We start from the raw sequence: 21,234 nt of genomic DNA on the forward strand, positions 1-21,234 counted from the left end.
TATTTCATAAATCTGCACATTTACACACTAATGTTTTTTGTTTGCATAAAATAGTTCAATCTACATTGTGTTCAGCCTATGTGTTTTAAAAAACCCTTGCCTAATAACTTATTCATACCTATGCATATGTCTTGTGTGTTGACTTGTGTTACTCTAAGGTAACCCATTTTTTAAATGCCAAATCTCAATGCTCGAAAAAACAAACTGCACTTTTTTGGGGCAATGCAGTATACAGCAAAACACAGTGCAAACACAGTGCATCCACATATTTGCGTTGTTTGAAGACCAGGTGTGTTGGTTTATACTGTATATGTATTATAGGGCGCCATTCAAATGCATAGCAATTCACTGCATTGCACATAGATGCTGACATTTCTGATCTACTTACTTGACTCTTATGCAGATCCTTTGCCTTTTCAGCTTCATGCACATGGCAATACAGGAGCCATAGTGTGTAGAGTCTGCGTAATCATTTTCCAGGGACCTGCTACTCCTGTTTACAATTGTCTATTGAGATAAATAAGCAGTGGCTGTACATGGTTATGTTCCCAGGGCTGCGTAAAGCATTCACATGCCAATGGACATTGTACAAGTGTGCATTTGGAGCATACGTTCGTGTGCCTGCAGGTGCATTACTCAACCCACTGGACATAAACTCATACAGTCCCATCTTCTAATTCATATTAATGAATGGTTGTATGCACAAGCAGCAGGTCCCGGGGGCCTGTACACTGTATGGTCATGTGAACAAAGCCTTAAGTTTTTGACTCAATGACCAGCCTCAAGTTTGCATATCAGAAGTTCTGATTTCACTTACTGCATACTTAGTTCAGGTTAGTGACTAAAAAAAAATATATATATATGTATATATCTATTTTTTTTAACTTTGAATTGCTATAGCTTCTTGTGTTTTTTCTTTTAATTCCACAAATAATTCCAGAAATATGAGAAATTTATGCTTACAAACCTTCAATTGTTACAGTGAATCAATAATAATTGAACTTTAAAATGACATTTTTGTAGATGAATATCTCTTTGCTGGGACAGCTTCAGATTTTCTTGGCAAGGAAACTACATTTACACGTTCTCTTGGACCACCTTATGACCATCATTTCATAAGAACCGATATCTCTGATCATTACTGGCTTAATGGTAAGGTCACTTATAAATACTATGTTAATAAAGAAATTCCTGCGTAGAATATGTTCTCAAAGTGTCTTTATGTGCATGAATAAAATAAATGGATGCTGGCACATTGGGGAATCGTCTACCACTTTTAGTAATGTGAATTGTGTGTCTTTAGCTGCTTCACAGGAGAAAGGTTTTCTATGGAAACTTGTTGTATTGCTCATTGTAGTTTATTATATCTTGATTAATATTGTCAATGCCATCAATATCGATGGTTACATTATTTAAAAAAAAAATGTGAATGGAATAAAACCCTGTCAGGATTTTATTGCTAATTTATTGCTAATCTAATTTTTACTTATACATGGCACTTTATGTTTGAAGTACTGTAGCGCTGCACTTTTTATTTATTATTGAGTTTTATCATAGAGCTGGTCACCTTTGTGCTAGTGGCTTTACTTCTGAAGCACGCCCTGTGTTTAATTGAGGTTGTTATTGCTGTCTGTGTCTACGTTGGGGAAATTCCCCTTACTAGTAGTCCAGAATATTGTCTTTAATGCAGAAAGTGAAGGGAAATCCAATATTTTGTCGAGGGAACAGGAGGTGAAGAGAAATCTTACAACATTTAAACCTGTTTTGGTAACCATTGTCTATGAGGGGAATTTCCCACACTTTGGTAAGATCTCTTCCTACCTCCCCCTGTTTATCATAACTTATTATAATTTTTTAGTCCAAATTGTATGTTACAACAATTTTATATAAAATATGTATCTGTTTTTTTTTTTGCCTTAAGGAAGGGTAAAATCGTTGAGCCCCCAAAAGGGATCAGCTGTTTTATATTGTCCTGTTTAACAAACCCCAGTATTAAAAGGATTTGGACTGTAAGTTCATTGGTTTCATACTTTCATTGTACTTTGTACATGTAGATTCCAAACTCTGGATCCCCCAGCCAAGGGGTACGCTTTGTTGCAGAGCAGCCTTATCAGAGCCAATTTTCCCTATTAGAATTTTCCTGACCATCTCTAAGTCATTCATGAGTTGAAGCCAGCACCTCAGTTAAACATGTTCCAGAAAAAAAAAAAAAAAATCACAGTTTATAGTTTTACCAAAACTCAAAAAAGAAAAAAAAAGTTTTGGCTTTGCATACACTTTAGGGTTTGAGCGATCTTTTCTCTTCTAGAGCAGGTATGTCAATGTAAAATAAACAGAGAGTTAATTTAATTACATTTACCCCTAAGGTACAACATAGGTCGCCTACCCAAAAGGAAAGAGACATAATGTTTTATGATTAGCATGCAACCTATAATTTACCTTGACTTTTCAAGGAGCTAACCCTATCAGACAACCAATTGTCAGCATCCTAGTATAGAAATGTCAGACCAAAAAAGTTTCAGGTTTCTGTGGGTTGCTTGCTTTTCCCTCTTCTGGTATAATTCCTAGTATGACAAAACATGGTCAATTCTCAGTTTTCATTCTCACTGCAAAATTACATAATACGATGATATCTGATAGATCAGCTTAGCATATAGTACAGTGGTTAAGTGAAAACAAAAGTGGGAATTAACATTTATATATGCTTTAGGATAAATTCCCAGAACCAAGGGAGGAAATGAGTGTGCCAAATGAAATAACCGATAAGCCCATTTCAAAGAAAGAGTGCAACGTGCCACCAAATTAAGTAGAATGACTAGTGTGCCAATTTCTAAAAGTGTCACATAGTTTGTACCAAATTAACAAGTCATGCACATCATTACAGTATATATATATATATACTTATGAGATATTGGGTTTTGGTTTTTTGATATGATTTTGATGTAACAATTTGTGTGAACACAGTTTTAGTATAAGAAATAATTTATTTACCAATTGCTTTTTGAAGTGCAGGAATGTTAGGTTGGGCTAAACATGTGTGTGTGCCTAAAGATGTTCTGCTATTTACCCGTCGTAACCTTGTATGCGAGAAAGGACAGCACCTTAATTCCTTTTCGCAGGGTTTATGGGGCCGAAGTAATAATTTATGACCAGGCCATGTCACTTCCTTCGTTCTCTCTGCCTCCACTTCAAAGACGCTCTCTCTAGTTATGCAATGAAGGTGGCCATCTGTTCGGGAATGGACAATTTGCCCAGGGTATGACCTTGCATACCTAATGCCCCATTCAAGAGGAGGTTACCTGGCATAATTAATTTCTCCCCCCCCCAGAGAGGAGGTGCAAGCGAGGTGCTGAGTTATGCTAAAGCTAGGGGAGGGGGAAACTGTCTAATCCTGGATGAGATATGCCTGGAGGGAGGAGAGGGGTAAGATAGCTCAACCAATCAGGATAGCTCTATGAAAGTCTATGAGAGATAGGTGTAAGTTTAAGTTTTAAACAGAGAAGGCAGTGTCAGGGATACCACATGCAGGCATCCAGCAAGGGTGATCAGATCAGTTGGCTGCACCAAGGAATCAGGACCCAGATGGATAAAGATGTAAATAAGTTTATTAAGCAAAATGACACACTCCAATACCAACACCAGTGACCATAAACAAGTAAACAAAATATAAATGATAACAGTACAAAACCCCAATAGAACCTAACAAACTATATACAAAAGGATGGAGCAAACAATAGCAGGACAGGACAGGGACAGGAGACAAGGAAAGCAGGGAGCCAGGTACAGGAAGCAGGGTACAGGGAACAGGATCAGAATACAGCATTCAGGATACAGGTTTCAGGATACAGGTTTCAGGATCAGACAGGGACACGGCTAGCAGAGAAAATACTGAAGCACTGAGCCTCAGTGAAGGGCGGGCTTATATTCCCTCAGCAGTCCTCCTCAGGTGCAGCTTAATTAAAAGAACAGTCCAGCTGCTGGGAGACACCCGCTGGTGGGCCCTGGAACTGCGCCCCTCAGTTCCAGGAACAACAGTGCCACCAGCAGGTGACCCATGTAATGACACAGATCCTGACAGTTCCCCCCCTTTAAGGAGCGGCCTCCGGACGCTCCATTGTGCTTCTACCCCAAAAGTCCAAAAAGGTCTCCCCTCCATGTCTGCGGGTCTTCTAGCACTCTCTAGGCCAAAGTCCTTTAACTTGCCGGAAGGCGTGCCACCAGAGTCCAGCAATTGATCATGCGCCCCACCACCAGGGTCTGGAAGCCGTCTTGGCACCCCACAGGTCAAGTTCCTGAAGAGGCGTAACATTAGGGATACACCTGCCCTCATTGCAACACACGTCCCAACACTGGGACTGAAGGCAAGCTGGACATAAAGCAGGGGAGCGCCAGCGGCATGCAGGATGTCCGGCAGTGGCACACCAGGCTGGGCAACAGACAGTGGCACATCAAACAGGGCGGCAGACCGTGGCTCAGCGGGCACTGGATCAGCAAGCACTGGGTCAGCGGGCACTGGAACAGCAAGCACTGGGTCAGCAGGCACGGTAGTGGTCACCGGAACAGCGGGCACTGGAACAGCAAGCACTGGGTCAGCAGGCACGGTAGTGGTCACCAGAACAGCGGGCATGGGATCAGCTGGCACTGGATTAGCGGGCTGAGTAAGAGACACCGGATCAGCAGGCACCGGAACAGCAGGCACTGGGTCAGCGGGCACTGGAACAGCAAGCACTGGGTCAGCAGACTGGGTAGTGGTCACCAGAACAGCGGGCACGGGATCAGCTGGCACTGGATTAGCGGGCTGAGTAAGAGACACCGGATCAGCGGGCACCAGAACAGCGGGCACTGGACCAGCAGGCTCAGTAGGAGGCACCAGATCAGCGGGCACGGGAACAGCAGGCATCAGAACAGCAGGCACTGGATCAGCAGGCTCAGTAGGAGGCACCAGATCAGTGGGCACTGGATCAGCAGGCTTAGTAGGAGGCACCAGATCAGCGGGCACTGTAACAGCAGGCACTGGATCAGCAGGCTCAGTAGGAGGCACCCGATCAGTGGGCATTGGAACAACAGGCATCAGAACAGCGGGCACTGGATCAGCAGGCTCAGTAGAAGGCACCGGATCAGCAGGCTCAGTAGGAGGCACTGGATCAGCGGGCACCGGAACAGCAGGCATCAGAACAGTGGGCACTGGATCAGCAGGCTCAGTAGGAGGCACCGGATCAGTGGGCACTGGATCAGCGGGCACTGGGACAACAGGCATCAGGACAACGGGCACTGGATCAGCAGGATCAGTAGGAGGCACCGGATCAGTGGGCACTGGATCAAAAGGCTCAGTAGGAGGCACCAGATCAGCGGGCACTGGATCAGCAGGCATCAGAACAGCAGGCTCAGTAGGAGGCACTGGATCAGTGGGCACTGGATCAGCGGGCACTGGAACAACAGGCATCAGAACAGCGGGCACTGAATCAGCAGGCTCAGTAGGAGGCACCGGATCAGTGGGCACTGGAACAACAGGCATCAGAACAGTGGGCACTGGATCAGCAGGCTCAGTAGGAGGCACCAGATCAGTGGGCACTGGATCAGCAGGCACTGGATCAGCAGGCTCAGTAGGAGGCACTGGATCAGTGGGCACTGGATCAGCGGGCATCAGAACAGTGGGCACTGGATCAGCAGGCTCAGTAGGAGGCACCGGATCAGTGGGCACTGGATCAGCGGGCACTGGAACAACAGGCATCAGAACAATGGGCACTGGATCAGCAGGCTCAGTAGGAGGCACCAGATCAGTGGGCACTGGATCAACAGGCTCAGTAGGAGGCACCAGATCAGCGGGCACTGGATCAGCAGGCACTGGATCAGCAGGCTCAGTAGGAGGCACCCGATCAGTGGGCACTGGAACAACAGGCATCAGAACAGCGGGCACTGGATCAGCAGGCTCAGTAGAAGGCACCGGATCAGTGGGCACTGGATCAGCAGGCTCAGTAGGAGGCACTGGATCAGCAGACACCAGAACAGCAGGCATCAGAACAGCAGGCACTGGATCAGCAGGCTCAGTAGGAGGCACTGGATCAGTGGGCACTGGATCAGCGGGCATCAGAACAACGGGCACTGGATCAGCAGGCTCAGTAGGAGGCACCGGATCAGTGGGCACTGGATCAGCAGGCACTGGAACAACAGGCATCAGAACAGTGGGCACTGGATCAGCAGGCTCAGTAGGAGGCACCAGATCAGCGGGCACTGGATCAGCAGGCATCAGAACAGCAGGCACTGGATCAGCAGGCTCCGTAACAGGTATAATTGTATGTGTTGGGAAAAATCTCCTTTTCTTTTTAGGTTTAGATACAGGAATCTTGCTAGTGGTTGCAGGGCTATGAATAGATTGTGAAGTAGATGGAAGTGAAATGGCAGTATTGGGAGATGGTGGAAAAGGAGAGACAGTTACAGAGGAGAATTTCTGAGAGGTTGCTATGGGCAACAGGGTAGTAGAGGAAGTTTTCACAGGGTTAAATGCAGGAAAAGTGCAACTCGTTAAGCCAGGATATGAACAAGCAGTGGAAAGCAAACCATACCTAACTGCAGCTGTGGTTGCTACGGGTAACGGAGAGGAGAAACTTTGAGAAAACTGGTGTCCAGAGGCAGAAGTGGATTGGTGTGAGTTAGCTGATGCTAAATTGGAAAGATCTGACCAGGTTTGCAATAAGGCCTGAACAAAACTCAATTTACAACCCCCTTGTCTGATTAGAGAATATACAGCAGTCATGCAATCCAACAGGGCCTCTGGAGAATACACTGAATAATGTTCAATAAAATAGGGTTTATCATCTTCCAAGAGCCACACAAGAGATACCACCTGAGAGACACTAAAAGGAGGAGAATAATCATCACCACCCTTAGGGGTATTAGATAAAGCCAACTCTGCACAGAGCTGAATAAGTGGCTGAATCTCTTTGAACAAAACTCTGCCTTGGTCAACAAACGAGTGGGCCAGACGGATGCATTCCAACAACTGCTCGCTAGTGTAAGTTTTCAAAATTTGGCGACAATATTCCCTGTCTTCTGTTACAAGCAAAGAAAAATAAAAGACCTCCTCTGACTGCATCTTGCAAAAACCAGAAAATTCCTAATTCCCAGGTGCAACCGATCTGATCGTTAGTGGCTTCAGTATTCTGTCAGGGATACCACATGCAGGCATCCAGCAAGGGTGATCAGATCAGTTGGCTGCACCAAGGAATCAGGACCCAGATGGATAAAGATGTAAATAAGTTTATTAAGCAAAATGACACACTCCAATACCAACACCAGTGACCATAAACAAGTAAACAAAATATAAATGATAACAGTACAAAACCCCAATAGAACCTAACAAACTATATACAAAAGGATGGAGCAAACAATAGCAGGACAGGACAGGGACAGGAGACAAGGAAAGCAGGGAGCCAGGTACAGGAAGCAGGGTACAGGGAACAGGATCAGAATACAGCATTCAGGATACAGGTTTCAGGATACAGGTTTCAGGATCAGACAGGGACACGGCTAGCAGAGAAAATACTGAAGCACTGAGCCTCAGTGAAGGGCGGGCTTATATTCCCTCAGCAGTCCTCCTCAGGTGCAGCTTAATTAAAAGAACAGTCCAGCTGCTGGGAGACACCCGCTGGTGGGCCCTGGAACTGCGCCCCTCAGTTCCAGGAACAACAGTGCCACCAGCAGGTGACCCATGTAATGACACAGATCCTGACAGGCAGAAAGAGACATGCACCTGAACGGGGGCCCCATATCATACTTTACCACCGGTAAATATCAGGACATCTCCTAGCACTTATATGTATACATGCTTGTCCTATGTGTTGTCTGTCTTGCTGTTTGTATCTCAATGTTTTGAATATTATACTCTGTATTCATTAATTTAACCTATGATTTGTTTTCCCGTTTCTGTACTATAGATAGATTGCTGTTTATTAGTTTAGGCCTCCTTACTATATACCAATACATTCCTGTCGTTAACGCTTTCACTCATGGTCAAAGAACCCTTATCAACCAAAATCATAACGGAGATATATTTAATCTCAAAATATAACTTACGGGTAACATAAATAAGTGTGACAATAGGTACCAAGTATATATTTTTTTCCACAAATAACATATACATTTGGATATCATCTTTCACGACAAAATCCTACTTCTGCAACAATTTTTTTTTTCTTATAAAAATAAATTTAGATGTATTATTGTTAATGCTGTGCACCTATAATTTGCTTTGCACTTTTTTTCATTTCACATTTCTTCTTCTAAATCTCTATTCTGCTTTTACATTTCCCCATGTGCCAAATTAGCAATCTACAGTACCTATGCTTGGTTTATTGATTTGCCACTCTTTGCCTAGAATTGTTAATTCCATCCAAAGTGTCTAAATTATCAACCTATATTAACACGCATTGATCCTGTATATGTTTTTCAGGAGCAAAATTTTTTGGAGCATATTCTATCCCAGACACATACAACCCTGATGATGACAAGATTTACTTCTTCTTTCGAGAGGCATCCCCAGAAGGCAGTGCTTCTGAAAAAACAATATATTCTCGAGTTGGAAGAGTCTGTAAGGTGAGAATGAGTAAACTAGGATTTTTATTTGTCTCTTAAATTAAAAAAAGCCTTAAAAAATTACCCATATGAGAAAATGTGGCATAATTACTACTATAACTGCCAAAAACAAATAAGCTTATTCCCTTACGTCTGATTAGGAAAATTAGTAAAATGGGGCTTGCTGGTGACTAAGAAATTTGGCTACACATAGGTAACAGCAACTGTCTGTAATTTGAAACCAGTAGCAAATAGATAATTAGTATAGTATAAAAGTTTTGATTGAAGATGTAATTAAGAAAATAAACAGGAAATAGGGACACTGAAACTAATTCTAAAAGTAAATATATCACTTTCCAGTGACTGCTAAAGTGGTTACATGAGTGACATGCAGCCACCAAGGCATACATGGCCTTAAGTCAGGGGGATGGATGCAGATGGAGCAGAGTCTTCCCACCCCTCCCATCCCTCTACTCCCCCTTTGATTCTAATAACCCCCTCCCCCCCAACATCCTTATTATCAATTTCTGTCCTCTCTTCTTTTGTGACCCCCCTCATGAAGGGGGAGAGGATCCCCTTAAGTTACATGGGTTCAACTTGTTATCAGTGAACATCTCTAAGTTAAGGTAGGCAAGAAAACTGACTGTAGTGGTTTCTTCAATGGTAATTTAAAGTAGGCAGCAGGTTAGTTGTGAAGCTTTAAAACAAGTGCCTTCTTACTGCTGAGTTGGAAATGGTGTCTGTGTACAGTGTCCAGTGTCTAGTGATGGCTGAAAGGGGTTGAGCATCTGCCCGCCGACCAATCCTTTGGATGTCATGGCCTCCCAGGTACCAACGCCCTTGTGCAAGCTCCTGGCTGTTGCAGAGGTGTGCAGGGTTACTGCTTGTTGGTCTGTCAGCATGGTGAGCAGTAGTGCCTGTAAAAGGACCAGGTATTGGCCAACCTTGTGCATGGATGGGTGATGTGATCATGGGGAGATCGGTGTCACCACTGCTCTGAACTGCTTTGCTGCACCACTGGGCTGAACTGCTGTTATGTACCCTGTACTGGATCGCTGAGTTGTACAGCTGTGCTGAATCACTGATCTGAATGGTTGTCCTCTCTCCTGGTAGCCTTGCACCATGTGAACTCCTTTCCTCAGAGTAGACTCTCATACCATCCTCTCTCTTTCCCACAGCAGCCTATCTCTCCCTCGGGGATGGTACTGGGAACCATAGTTGTCCCTCTTGGATCGCGTCCCCCAGCACAGTTCTCTCACTACACTGTCCTCCACCGCCCACCCTCTATGCTCTGTTCCCCAGGTAGCACTTCCTGAAAACATTTTACTTCCCAGAGTGATCTGTGTATCTTCATGTTCAGAAAGGAAAGATCAGCATCTCCATATTTCCATCTTGTGGCCAAAAGGAGAAATTGCAGAACAAATACCCTTACATCAATCTCTGTCGATGTCTTGCATGGTTCAATGACAGCATGCCTGTTATATGTATATTACAATCACAATCACAAAAGTGAAGATTTTCCATGGAAAGGACATATTCCTATGTTCTTCCACAGCAAGGTTGTAAATTTTTTTCCCCTTCAGTGTTTGCATCTAAATAAGAGTAGCTTGTGGGCAGCGCTCTGTAAACTTAGGAGAATATATGACTAGTAAATAGTCACAAGACCGCGCCTAGGTTTAATATGTGTAAAAAATTTTAATTTTTTTTTTCAAATTATATGAGCTGCTAGTCACAAAAACAACACTGTTAGTGAATATTAAAACAAAAGGAGACAGCGCTCAAAATTCTGTGTAAATTCAAAGGTGAATCACAAAAGAATACATAAATCTCTGTTGAAAAATATTCAGTATTATATCATAAAGTGACAGTGCTAACATATATATGATATATACCACAATCAAATAAATATAAAGTGACGGTGCAAAAAAGTGTCTATGCAATTAAAAAACACAATGCCACAATCCATATAAAGCATAAAATTCATAAATTATAGTCCTTTTAGCTTGAAAGTGCAGGTGCAACTGTGCAACAAATCTATCCCTGTGGTGAGAGTTATCTGTGATCTTTCGATTCCTGTAGATCTTGTGCCCCCCTCCTAGCTGGTGAGCCCTGTTTTTAAGCCAGGGCTGATATTTGATGTATGGAGGAAAAGCCTTTAATGGTACCGGAGAAAACCACACCAGTCCTGTTTATAGTGAAGTTTTTCCCGAGGTATTATACGAGCGGAGGGACGGAAATCCCATCCATACCGGGATCTCTTGCACAATTTACCACTTACCAGTGCTATACCCCAAGGGGCCACCCGGTAAGTGTGTGGGGCATTTGGTGACGGATTCTTTCTCCCTCTTCCTCTCTTGCATTCAAGGATGCATTTCTTCAGGCACCAAGCACTTTAATACACTGGATTGATTTGTTTCACAGTTGCACCTGCACTTTCAAGCTAAAAGGACTATAATTTATGAATTTTATGCTTTATATGGATTGTGGTATTGTGTTTATTTAATTGCATAGACACTTTTTTGCACCGTCACTTTATATTTATTTGATTGTGGTATATATCATATATACGTTAGCACTGTCACTTTATGATATAATACTGAATATTTTTCAACAGAGATTTATATATTCTTTTGTGATTCACCTTTGAATTTACACAGAATTTTGAGCTCTGTAAACTTAGCAATCAAAATGTCAGATGCACTAGCACTGGATCATAATATTTCTCCGATTGTCACACCACATCACAGGACCCACATCGTTTGCAGCGCTAAAGGGAAATTTTTTTTTCTTTTGCATCTAAATAGCAGTAATTCATTTCCCCACTAGATGTCCTGCGAGTGGAATAATAACCAGTTTCACTCAACCCTTTTCCTCTGAGTCCTGGCTTTTATGGTAGTAATACTGAGGGGTTTTGATTCACCCCCCCCCCCCCAGAACACTGACTTGTAACATTTGCAGCTTCTGCTACCTGTGTTCCTATAAAAATTGGATTAAATAGTATTATAACATTTTAGAGAGAAAATAGAAGTGTAGAGAGTTTGCATTAGAAATAAATGATTCCAGGTTCTTTAATTTAGATGCAATACCCAATTTTTCAAGTATTACGGCTAATGAGTGGTCACTAAATACTTGGTATTATAATATAAAATCAAAATGTACCTTAATTTGAGGAAATATATTGCTAGAAATTGATTCACAAATGAAACATAATCTAGGATGGGCGGTTTTCATATAAATGCTGTTCTCAACCTCTATGGTTTAAATGTCTGTGACTGTAAATATAAAATTCAGTTCATTTCTGGTGAAATATCTCATGCTTTTGGAATTACCTTTAATGTTACTGCAGTGAGATGTCTCTACCAGTAAGTACTGGCCCCATTTCTGTCCCTCTGATGCTTTCCCTAAGGGGACATCTGTTGCTTACTACAGTCTGTTTCCTATTTGGTATAAGGCCTAGAAAATTATAAAATCCTTAAAATAATTTGCCTGAAGACAAACATCTGTGGCTTTTCCAGTTTAAACTTTGTGTCCTATACAGTATATCATCTTTAAACACATCTCCAGTAAGTGTGAAGAATGCTTTGCTGCATGTTATTTTAATAAAAAGGTAAGATCTCAGCAATAACCTAAAAATATAGTTTTAAAGGCACACTCCTTATTCTAAGTAATACATATATATATATATATATATATATATATATATATATATATATATATAGCAGTGTGCAGAGGATTCATTCAGTATTTTTATAGAGCAAGACACTTTCTAGTAACACCTTAAATCTTGTTTTATAAAATGGAATACCTACATTCAGCTACCCACCTTTCATGAAGTCGTTATTCTAGAGGTCCATATATACTGAACTACGGTAAGTTGTTCAGATGATCTTATCAACAGTGATATGACATTATAACAACCAGTGTGTTTTTGAGCTACACTACTATCTTTATTTAATATTATGATTTAGATGCTGGTGCAAGCCACTTTTTAGAAAGCATTTATGTTGAATTCTACATAATATTCTTACATTTTATATTGTTACAATGTCAGTGTTCTGGAGTGAATATACAAAGCTATAAACATGCTCTATAAAATACGAAGCATTTATACAGTGATTTTCTTTCTCTGACATTTTTCCATGGTTAATGCTAGCTAAAATGTAAATTTGACTCATGAGCCAATGTAATTAAATACACACTGAAGGCCAAAATTTGTATTCATTGCTTACTAGCAACAGACAAAACATTGTTCAGTGTTCCAGATTATTTAGGGGTGAAGATTGTTTTAGCATGCATAGCTGATGAGACCTCAGACACTTTAGCCTGGTCTTCTTGTTATTGATGTTTCTATGCCATAAGAAAAACAAACACTTATGCCAGACCAGTTTTAAGTTAGTTGGAAACATGTGACTGATTAAGATGGGGGACAGTTAAAAAAAAAACGTAATTATCGATAACGAGTATTCTCCTCAAACTACTATAGACCCTTCCAAGCTACATTTAGGGAAACCTCATTAGGTCCCTTTCACACAGGTGGCCCAGGCTGGAGGTAAAAACAGGCAGTTAAGGCACGTTTTTACCTTCCCTGACTCCCCATCTAATTTCCACAATACAGTCGGAGGAGGCTGTTCACATGCTGCGACCTAGATGCTCTGCATTGCGTCTGCAGCAAATTAAATGTGTCATGTCGAGCTGACAGTGGAATTGCCTATCAAACTTGTCTATTTAAGTCAATGGGTCTGTGCAACAACCACAAGGAAAATATTTGTGCTATTGTAAATTGCTGCTCTGCAAAAAAAAAAAACGCAGGCATTCAGGTGGTGTCAAGATTATGCCTGACAGGGACTGCTAGCTACACTCTGATAAGTGTGTATGTGTATGTACTCATGAAGGGGCTAGTGTAAACCTAACCTCTTTGAAACTTGTCTCATTTTAAAATAACAAAGCTTCAGCACTATTGTCTTATATTGATTGGAAAAAGGAAAGTTTTAAGTGGACATGACATGTTTGTAAATTCATTCAGAGTTCATTGCATTTGACCCTCAGTTTGCCTCTTTCTGACCTGCATTTGACCTTCTTCTAGGCTGCATCAGCTTTGCATTCCCATTGACTTCTATAGGGAGAGGGATAGTTTCTGTTGATAACTACATCCAATTATCAAGGGCCCTATTTTTAGAAAAATCAGGAGCTTATTTTTCAGTTAAAAAGCTTGAAACCTAGCAGTAATCTTTTAATAACCAAACATTTCTAATGTGATAACTTATTTTTGTGACTAGTTTAATCAGTGTTCATCATTTACATAGTTGCCATAGTTGCTCCTATTTGCAGGGACTTTCCCAGGAAAAAAGGGACAGTTGTCAAGTATGCATTTACTGTAGGTGTATTTGTACTCTACACATTAGCAAAGGTATCGTCAGAAAATCCCCAAATTCCCCAAACTGTTGTTTTATTTGTAAAATTGCCATCATTTTCCTTGCTTTGCATATTTACACCTCTACAAATAAGGATGAATAACAATAAGACCTAATTGGTTGTCTTCAAAAGGGGTTTGCTGTTAGGGAAGCTTGGTAGTTACTGCTAATCTGCATATTGGGATATTTAAGGGGTTTGTTTACTATAGAAGCATAGTTTTCTTACTATAGTGAATGTTCTTTTAGATAATGAGATGAAGCTCTGTTCACTTCTGTTCAACCTAAAGGGGTTCCCTGAATGGCTTCCCTCTCTGTGATTATCCTGTTGTGGATTCACCCAGTCAGGACAGAGAACATTGGTGAATGCGGTGTGTTATGTATCTTGGAGACCTAGTAGGCAGACAATTGTTTTGTCAGTCTGTCCTGTTAACTGTGTTTCAGAAAGTGCAATGTAGTTGATGTCTGGGTTCTCCTAACCTATGGAAGCATGGCGTAGAGGGCATGCTTTTTCTGTGTAGTTGAGGCTAGGAAAAGAGAATAGTTGTTCCTATGTGCTGAGTAAGCAGCCTAGAAAAAAATATCCCAGCGGAACTTTGATCATTATAAGATGCAAGACCTATACATTAAAATAAAGAGTTGCTGTTGTTCATTCAGCATAGAATAATATATAGTAAAATCCTGTAAGTTAAAAAGTTAAATATCTGTGCAGGAATGATTACTCCTTACTTGCACAAAGAAAGCCCAAGCTTAGTGGTGTCCATAGTAAGCTGGAGCAGCACTAGTAGAGAGGTAATAGACTGAAGTCTCTTGAAGTCCTGTCTATGGCAAGGGAAAGCATGTAGAGTTGGACCCACAAGGACAGTGTGTCCTAAGAAATGTGATACCCATTGAAGGAGCTGCAGTGTGAGCTGCTTATGAAAAAGCATCAGAAAAAATAATTCCCACTCTGTCGTGGCAGAGATACCACTAGGTAAGGTTTTCTCTATGCTGTATGGCCATCTTTCTGTAAATCACAGCGGATATGTGCTAACCTCTTGAACCAACCTTTACAGGTAATTTAGTTGAACATGCCTTGACCCTACTTACTATGCTAAGTGAACATACATATTGGAAAAAGAATGATCACATTTAGTAAACCCACCATCCCTACACAGATCTTGGCAAGCAGTGTGCCTGATCAAAGCATACTTCGGTCGTGGTCTTATTTGGAAGCTCTAGATGGTATAAAGTGATTTTTGCTGTAGATGGTACTCATTATTGTACAAAGATTTGGTTAATGGTCACCAAATGGTTCCTCTACTATGGAGAAAAGTTAACAATGCTTGCACGGCATTCACAAAAATATAGACATGTACTGAAAGACAATGCATTGTGAAAGCGATATTTCACTGTCAGTCATTCTTGTTGAAGTATGTGCCTCTCTAAGGCAATCTTAATTAGTGTTAAACATTTAAGTAAACTGGAGAAAAGGGGTTTGGTGCAACCAAAAAACCGCGCAAGTGGTTCAACCGTGTATATATATATAATCAATGAATATAAACATAAAAATTATGTGAATATATATATTAATATAATATAGATATTAATAAATATTTAATAAATATTAATTTAAAGGAATTGCTTCCTTGTAGTGAGCGGCAACAAAAAAAGCAAGGTGCTGAACAATTGTTTAAAAGAAGGGTAGTGTCGCGCTCAAACATAAAAGTGCTTGTGCAGATAATTAAACCTTAATTCAAAAATTCATGATTGGTGACAATCTAAAAATCAATCAATCTGTGCTCAACATTATAAAGTGCAAACCTTAATTATAGGGGGTCACATAGGCAATATCTCCACTCAGTACACACGATCCTCAGCTCCTCTGTTACACAGTGGGTAATCCAGCATCAAGCCCTTATAGCATAGCTCGGATCAGGTGACAAACATGGGTGGAACAAAAAGAGACTCTCATGGTGCAGTACATCTAAACATATCGCTTTATTTAAAAAGTATTGCACTTACTCGAATCACCATAAAACAATCGCCTTTCTCATAAAAAACATCCAGCGGGGGTTGTGAGCACTGCCGATCGCACAGCGCTCCTCTAACCCGGAAATGGCTACAGTCTCACGTTTCCCTTCCCGACGTACGTTTCGTCAGTACGACCTGACGTCATGATCCCCTGATGACGTCACCATGAGAGTCTCTTTTTGTTCCACCCATGTTTGTCACCTGATCCGAGCTATGCTATAAGGGCTTGATGCTGGATTACCCACTGTGTAACAGAGGAGCTGAGGATCGTGTGTACTGAGTGGAGATATTGCCTATGTGACCCCCTATAATTAAGGGGTCATATATTTCCGGTAAGGAGTACCTTACTAGATCACTGGGTGAAGTGTGGAGGTGAAGGTTAATCTGCACTAACATCAAGTCTCTGCTAATTTGTGTGACACCAAAGAGATGTGGACTGTTTGATGCTGCATATGGACTGTTTGCACTTTATAATATTGAGCACAGATTGATTGATTTTTTGATTGTCACCAATCATGAATTTTTGAATTAAGGTTTAATTATCTGCACAAGCACTTTTATGTTTGAGCGCGACACTACCCTTCTTTTAAACAATTTAAGTAAACTGAGCAGGATTTTTTTGTTGTCTGAGTAGTCATATACAGAAACCTTTACAGATATGGGGAATCCTAACATTGAGAATTGGATTGGGAAACAAATTATCATATCTGATGAGCCCCAACATTATATCATGTCCAAGGCTTAATATAGACAGGATATGGCTCTTTTTGTAATTGATTCTCAAAAGAATGAATGATTCACTGTGATTAAAATTGCAGTTGGTTATTTTAACAGTGATAAATTGTGTGTATTTCCTAGAGTCACAATTTAGACTTTTCTGCTACTGTAAACTATGAAGGTAAAGGTTTGTTTGAGGTGATTCCAGAATACCTCCAGCTATACAGTATGCTTCTCCAAGACATTTTATAATAACCTTTTCTTCTTCCTTTTCTCACAGTTGGTACACTTTTATTATATGCAGACATATTTTTGGCAGAGGCCCATACATCTCATACAGTAAAATAGCTTTCAAACGAATATATATATATATATATATATATATATATATATATACACCATTGATTCCAACATTTATTCTCTTTGCATAAAGTGGGTACATTTAAGATCAAATCAGTAACAGACATCAGTTTGTGTGTTGTGTATTTAGTGGTTTATTCCCTTTAGAGCTGCTGATTATAAAGTCTATTGGCACGGCTCAGCACTCTACGGTTTATTATTGTTTGAATAACAGCATGTGATAGTGCCACTGGCTAGGGAGTCAAAATGTGCCAAAACTGCCAAATACGTCTATTGTTTTCAATGTATCCCTTCTCCCCTGCTAGGTATATACCACATTTTCATACTTCTGCCCAGAAATGTACTTTTCAAGTCCAACTAGTTATAGACTAAACTTTAGCATTTGATATTATTTTCTCAAGTTAATTATATGCTTATTATTCCTTGTGAAGTGGAATGCTAAAATATATACAGTATATTGGTCAAGACAGACTAAAAATGCCAAGTTATCTTTTTCTTGTTTAACCATAACCAACCGCCTCCGCTCCCATCCTTTCCGGAATGTGTCTACAAAGTATGTTTCTTTAAAAAAAGAATGAAGAATAACCTCAGTGTGTTTAATAATGATAGACTTTTTCCATTCACTATTCTAGTGTTCTAGGCACAGTTAGGTGAATTAATGTATTAAGTAATGATGTTAATGATTATTTATTAGTTAACTTTAAAATTTATGAAAATACATATGCTAAACATGTCATAACAATTGAGTTGCTTTGGTCATACATTAAAGCAAGTGCTGTGAACCAATCTATTAAAGAAGCCACCATTCATGTGTACAATAAGCAGATTGCACCACCTTTATATTTTATAGACTCAGAAGGTGTCTACATGCATATAGGGGTTATAATGAAAGACATTTTATTTCCTATAGATCCTAGGAACATCTTTACTTACTTTGTTTGTGTATAAAGTCCTGACCAGTTTTTCAATATTCATATCAGTCACTGCCCCCAGATGAGCTTACACATTTACTTGTACCCAACACAGGTCATTTGCATGAACATTAGGGTCAAGTTTATGTGGAAGCTGAATGGCCTACTGAGCATTGGCAGAAATCAGATCAGTAACAGACATCAGTTTGTGTGTTGGGTATTTAGTGGTTTATTCCCTTTAGAGCTGCTGATTATAAAGTCTATTCTCACGGCTCAGCACTCTACGGTTTATTGTTGTTTGAATAACAGCATGTGATGGTGCCACTGGCTAGGGAGTCAAAATGTGCCAAAACTGCCAAATACGTCTATTGTTTTCAATGTATCCCTGCTAGGTATATACCACATTTTCATACTTCTGCCCGGAAATGTACTTTTCAAGTCCAACTAGTTATAGACTAAACTTTAGCATTTGATATTATTTTCTTTAGTGCTCAAGTTAATTATATGCTTATTATTTCTTGTGCAGTGGAATGCTAAAATATATACAGTATATTGGTCAAGACAGACTAAAAATGCCAAGTTATCTTTTTCTTGTTTAACCATAACCAACCGCCTCCGCTCCCATCCTTTCCGGAATGTGTTTACAAAGTATGTTTCTTTAAAAAAAGAATGAAGAATAACCTCAATGTGTTTAATAATGATAGACTTTTTCCATTTACTATTCTAGTGTTCTAGGCACAGTTAGGTGAATTAATGTATTAAGTAATGTTGTTAATGATTATTTATTAGTTAACTTTAAAATTTATGAAATTACATATGCTAAACATGTCATAACAATTGAGTTGCTTTGGACATACATTAAAGCAAGTGCTGTTAACCAATCTATTAAAGAAGCCACCATTCATGTGTACAATAAGCAGATTGCGCCACCTTTATATGTTATAGACTCAGAAGGTGTCTACATCCATATAGGGGTTATAATGGAAGACATTTTATTTACTATAAATCCTAGGAACATCTTTACTTTGTTTGTGTATAAAGTCCTGACCAGTTTTTCAATATTCATATCAGTCACTGCCCCCAGATGAGCTTACACATTTACTTATACCCAACACAGGTCATTCACATGAACATTAGGGTCACGTTTATGTGGAAGCTGAATGGCCTACTGAGGATTGGCAGAAAGTCAAAGCCCATGGGGGGAAACCCAAGCAAATACAAAAATAATGTACAAGTCCATGTAGATAGTGGCTCTGGATAGAATTAAGCCCATGACCTCAGTGCTGCAATTTGCTACTTTCAAATAATGTATGTACCGTATGTACAATTGGAAGTAGTAGTAATTCATGAATATAGTTAACCCTCCTCTTGTGTTAGAATTCCGTTACTATCCATGATGTTAGGGTCAGTTTTGACCCGTGTTTTAAATCAGCCATAAAATACCCTCTGAATAATTATTTATCATCAAATTTGTTTCTTACCTCTTGGTTACCTTGTTAGGCTTCTTTATCCTTGAAAAGATTGGTTTTAATATTTTTGGTGTGACCCCTAGACCTTTCTTTTGATAGCATACCTCTCATTGTCAAATTTAAAAAATGGTAAAATAAAGTCAGCAACTCTGAAATGAATTTGTCCTATGTTTCTTCACTTTATTTAGAGAAGCAGACAAGCAGGAAAAGAGATAGGCCCCTCCCTAACTACAGCTCACAGGGTTGAGAGGGGATTGGCTGTCACTGTTACTAAGCAGAGAGAGTGTTTATGATTTCAGTTTTGGAACTTATTAGTGTCCTAAAATCCTATATTATAACTGGGTCAGAATTGACCCTAACACCATGAACGTCTTAATTTTCACCACAGTATTTTATAATTTAGTGAAAAGGATTATTTTTCTATTACATTGTTTAAATAGAGGTTCCTGACAAAGTAAAAAAATCTTGATGCAATAAACAAATTTATGTGATACTTATAGACATTCAAAACCTGAAAACGGGTCAGTTTTGACCCTAACACAAGAGGAGGGTTAATACTAGCATAAAACTGAACTCCTGAAAAAACAAATTGCCTAAATACAAGAGGCATATGCATTCTTACTTGGATCTTGGTGTGCTTTGTGTGTGTGTGTGTATATATATATATATATATATATATATATATATATATATATATATAAATATATATATATATATATATATATATATATATATATATATATATATATATATTTTTTTTAACAATAGGTTTTATTAAGATTTTCAACGTAAGTATAGGTTCCAACGTACATACAGTGTGTATAATTTCTGATAGTATGTGTAAATATTACAGAAGAAGTAACAGGTGCAACATTATAACAAAGTTTTCAAAAACTTCCTCACATGTGTTAGGGCCAATGATTCAGGAGACATGAGATTTACCATATTTTAAGGTCCAGTTAGACCAAGACCTAAGTTATATTTTTTAAATATACTGTCTCTATATGCTCATATTTTTTTCATATTCTGCAATTGTATTAACCTGTCGAACTCCTGAAAAAACAAATTGTCTCTAACATTGGGTATTTCATTAGTTTTCCACTTGTGCCTTAATGCCATGTGTGCTGCAAAGATTATGTGCATTGCAATTGGGCGTGCTGGTATAGGGAGGAGGGACATTTTTATACTGAGTATGGCCTGTTCAATATTTGGTTTAGTAAATACATCGGTGACAGATGTTATTAACTTAAATATCTCATACCAAAAGCTACGAAGGTGAGGGCAAGACCACTTCACATGAGATAAGGTACCAACCCTTCCGAAATCTCTCCAGCATAGGTTAGAGCTAGATTTAGTGAATTTGACCAAGATATATGGGGTATAGTGCCATTGTAAGTGTAATTTTTGCGCCAGTTCCCAATAATTAGTACACTGCAAATATTGGTAAATACACCTGATTGCAATAACCCATTGTTTATCAGAAAAATGTTTCCCCAATTTTTGCTCCCATTTGTGAAAGGGGATGGATTTGCTAAATATCAACTTGGACTGAATGGTATTGTAGAAAAAGTTGATCCCGTTTATGTTTAGGTCGCCAGAATGCCATAATTCCCACTTCTTGATATTTATGCTAATATGAGGGCTTGGTATATGTTGACACAAAGACTTAATTTGGGCGTAAGTGAGGAATTTGTTTGTCAATGTAATTTCTTATTTAACTCTGTGAAAGGCACTATTTTACCTTTTATGTATATAACTGATACATTTTGGATGCCCTTACTTTTC

General features: G+C 39.6%; 1 protein-coding gene across 1 annotated transcript in view; it reads left to right on the forward strand.

Moving 5' to 3' along the window:
- SEMA3D (semaphorin 3D) overlaps positions 1 to 21,234 on the forward strand; it is a 274,174-nt gene that overhangs the window by 164,524 nt on the left and 88,416 nt on the right. The window contains exons 7-8 of the mRNA XM_082254711.1: positions 1,024 to 1,152; positions 8,450 to 8,592. Coding sequence (XP_082110837.1) covers positions 1,024 to 1,152; positions 8,450 to 8,592 — 272 coding nt within the window. The remainder of the gene's footprint in view (positions 1 to 1,023; positions 1,153 to 8,449; positions 8,593 to 21,234) is intronic.

The sequence above is a fragment of the Pelophylax lessonae genome (assembly GCF_965119305.1).
Source record: "Pelophylax lessonae genome assembly, chromosome: 4".
Taxonomy (NCBI): domain Eukaryota; kingdom Metazoa; phylum Chordata; class Amphibia; order Anura; family Ranidae; genus Pelophylax; species Pelophylax lessonae.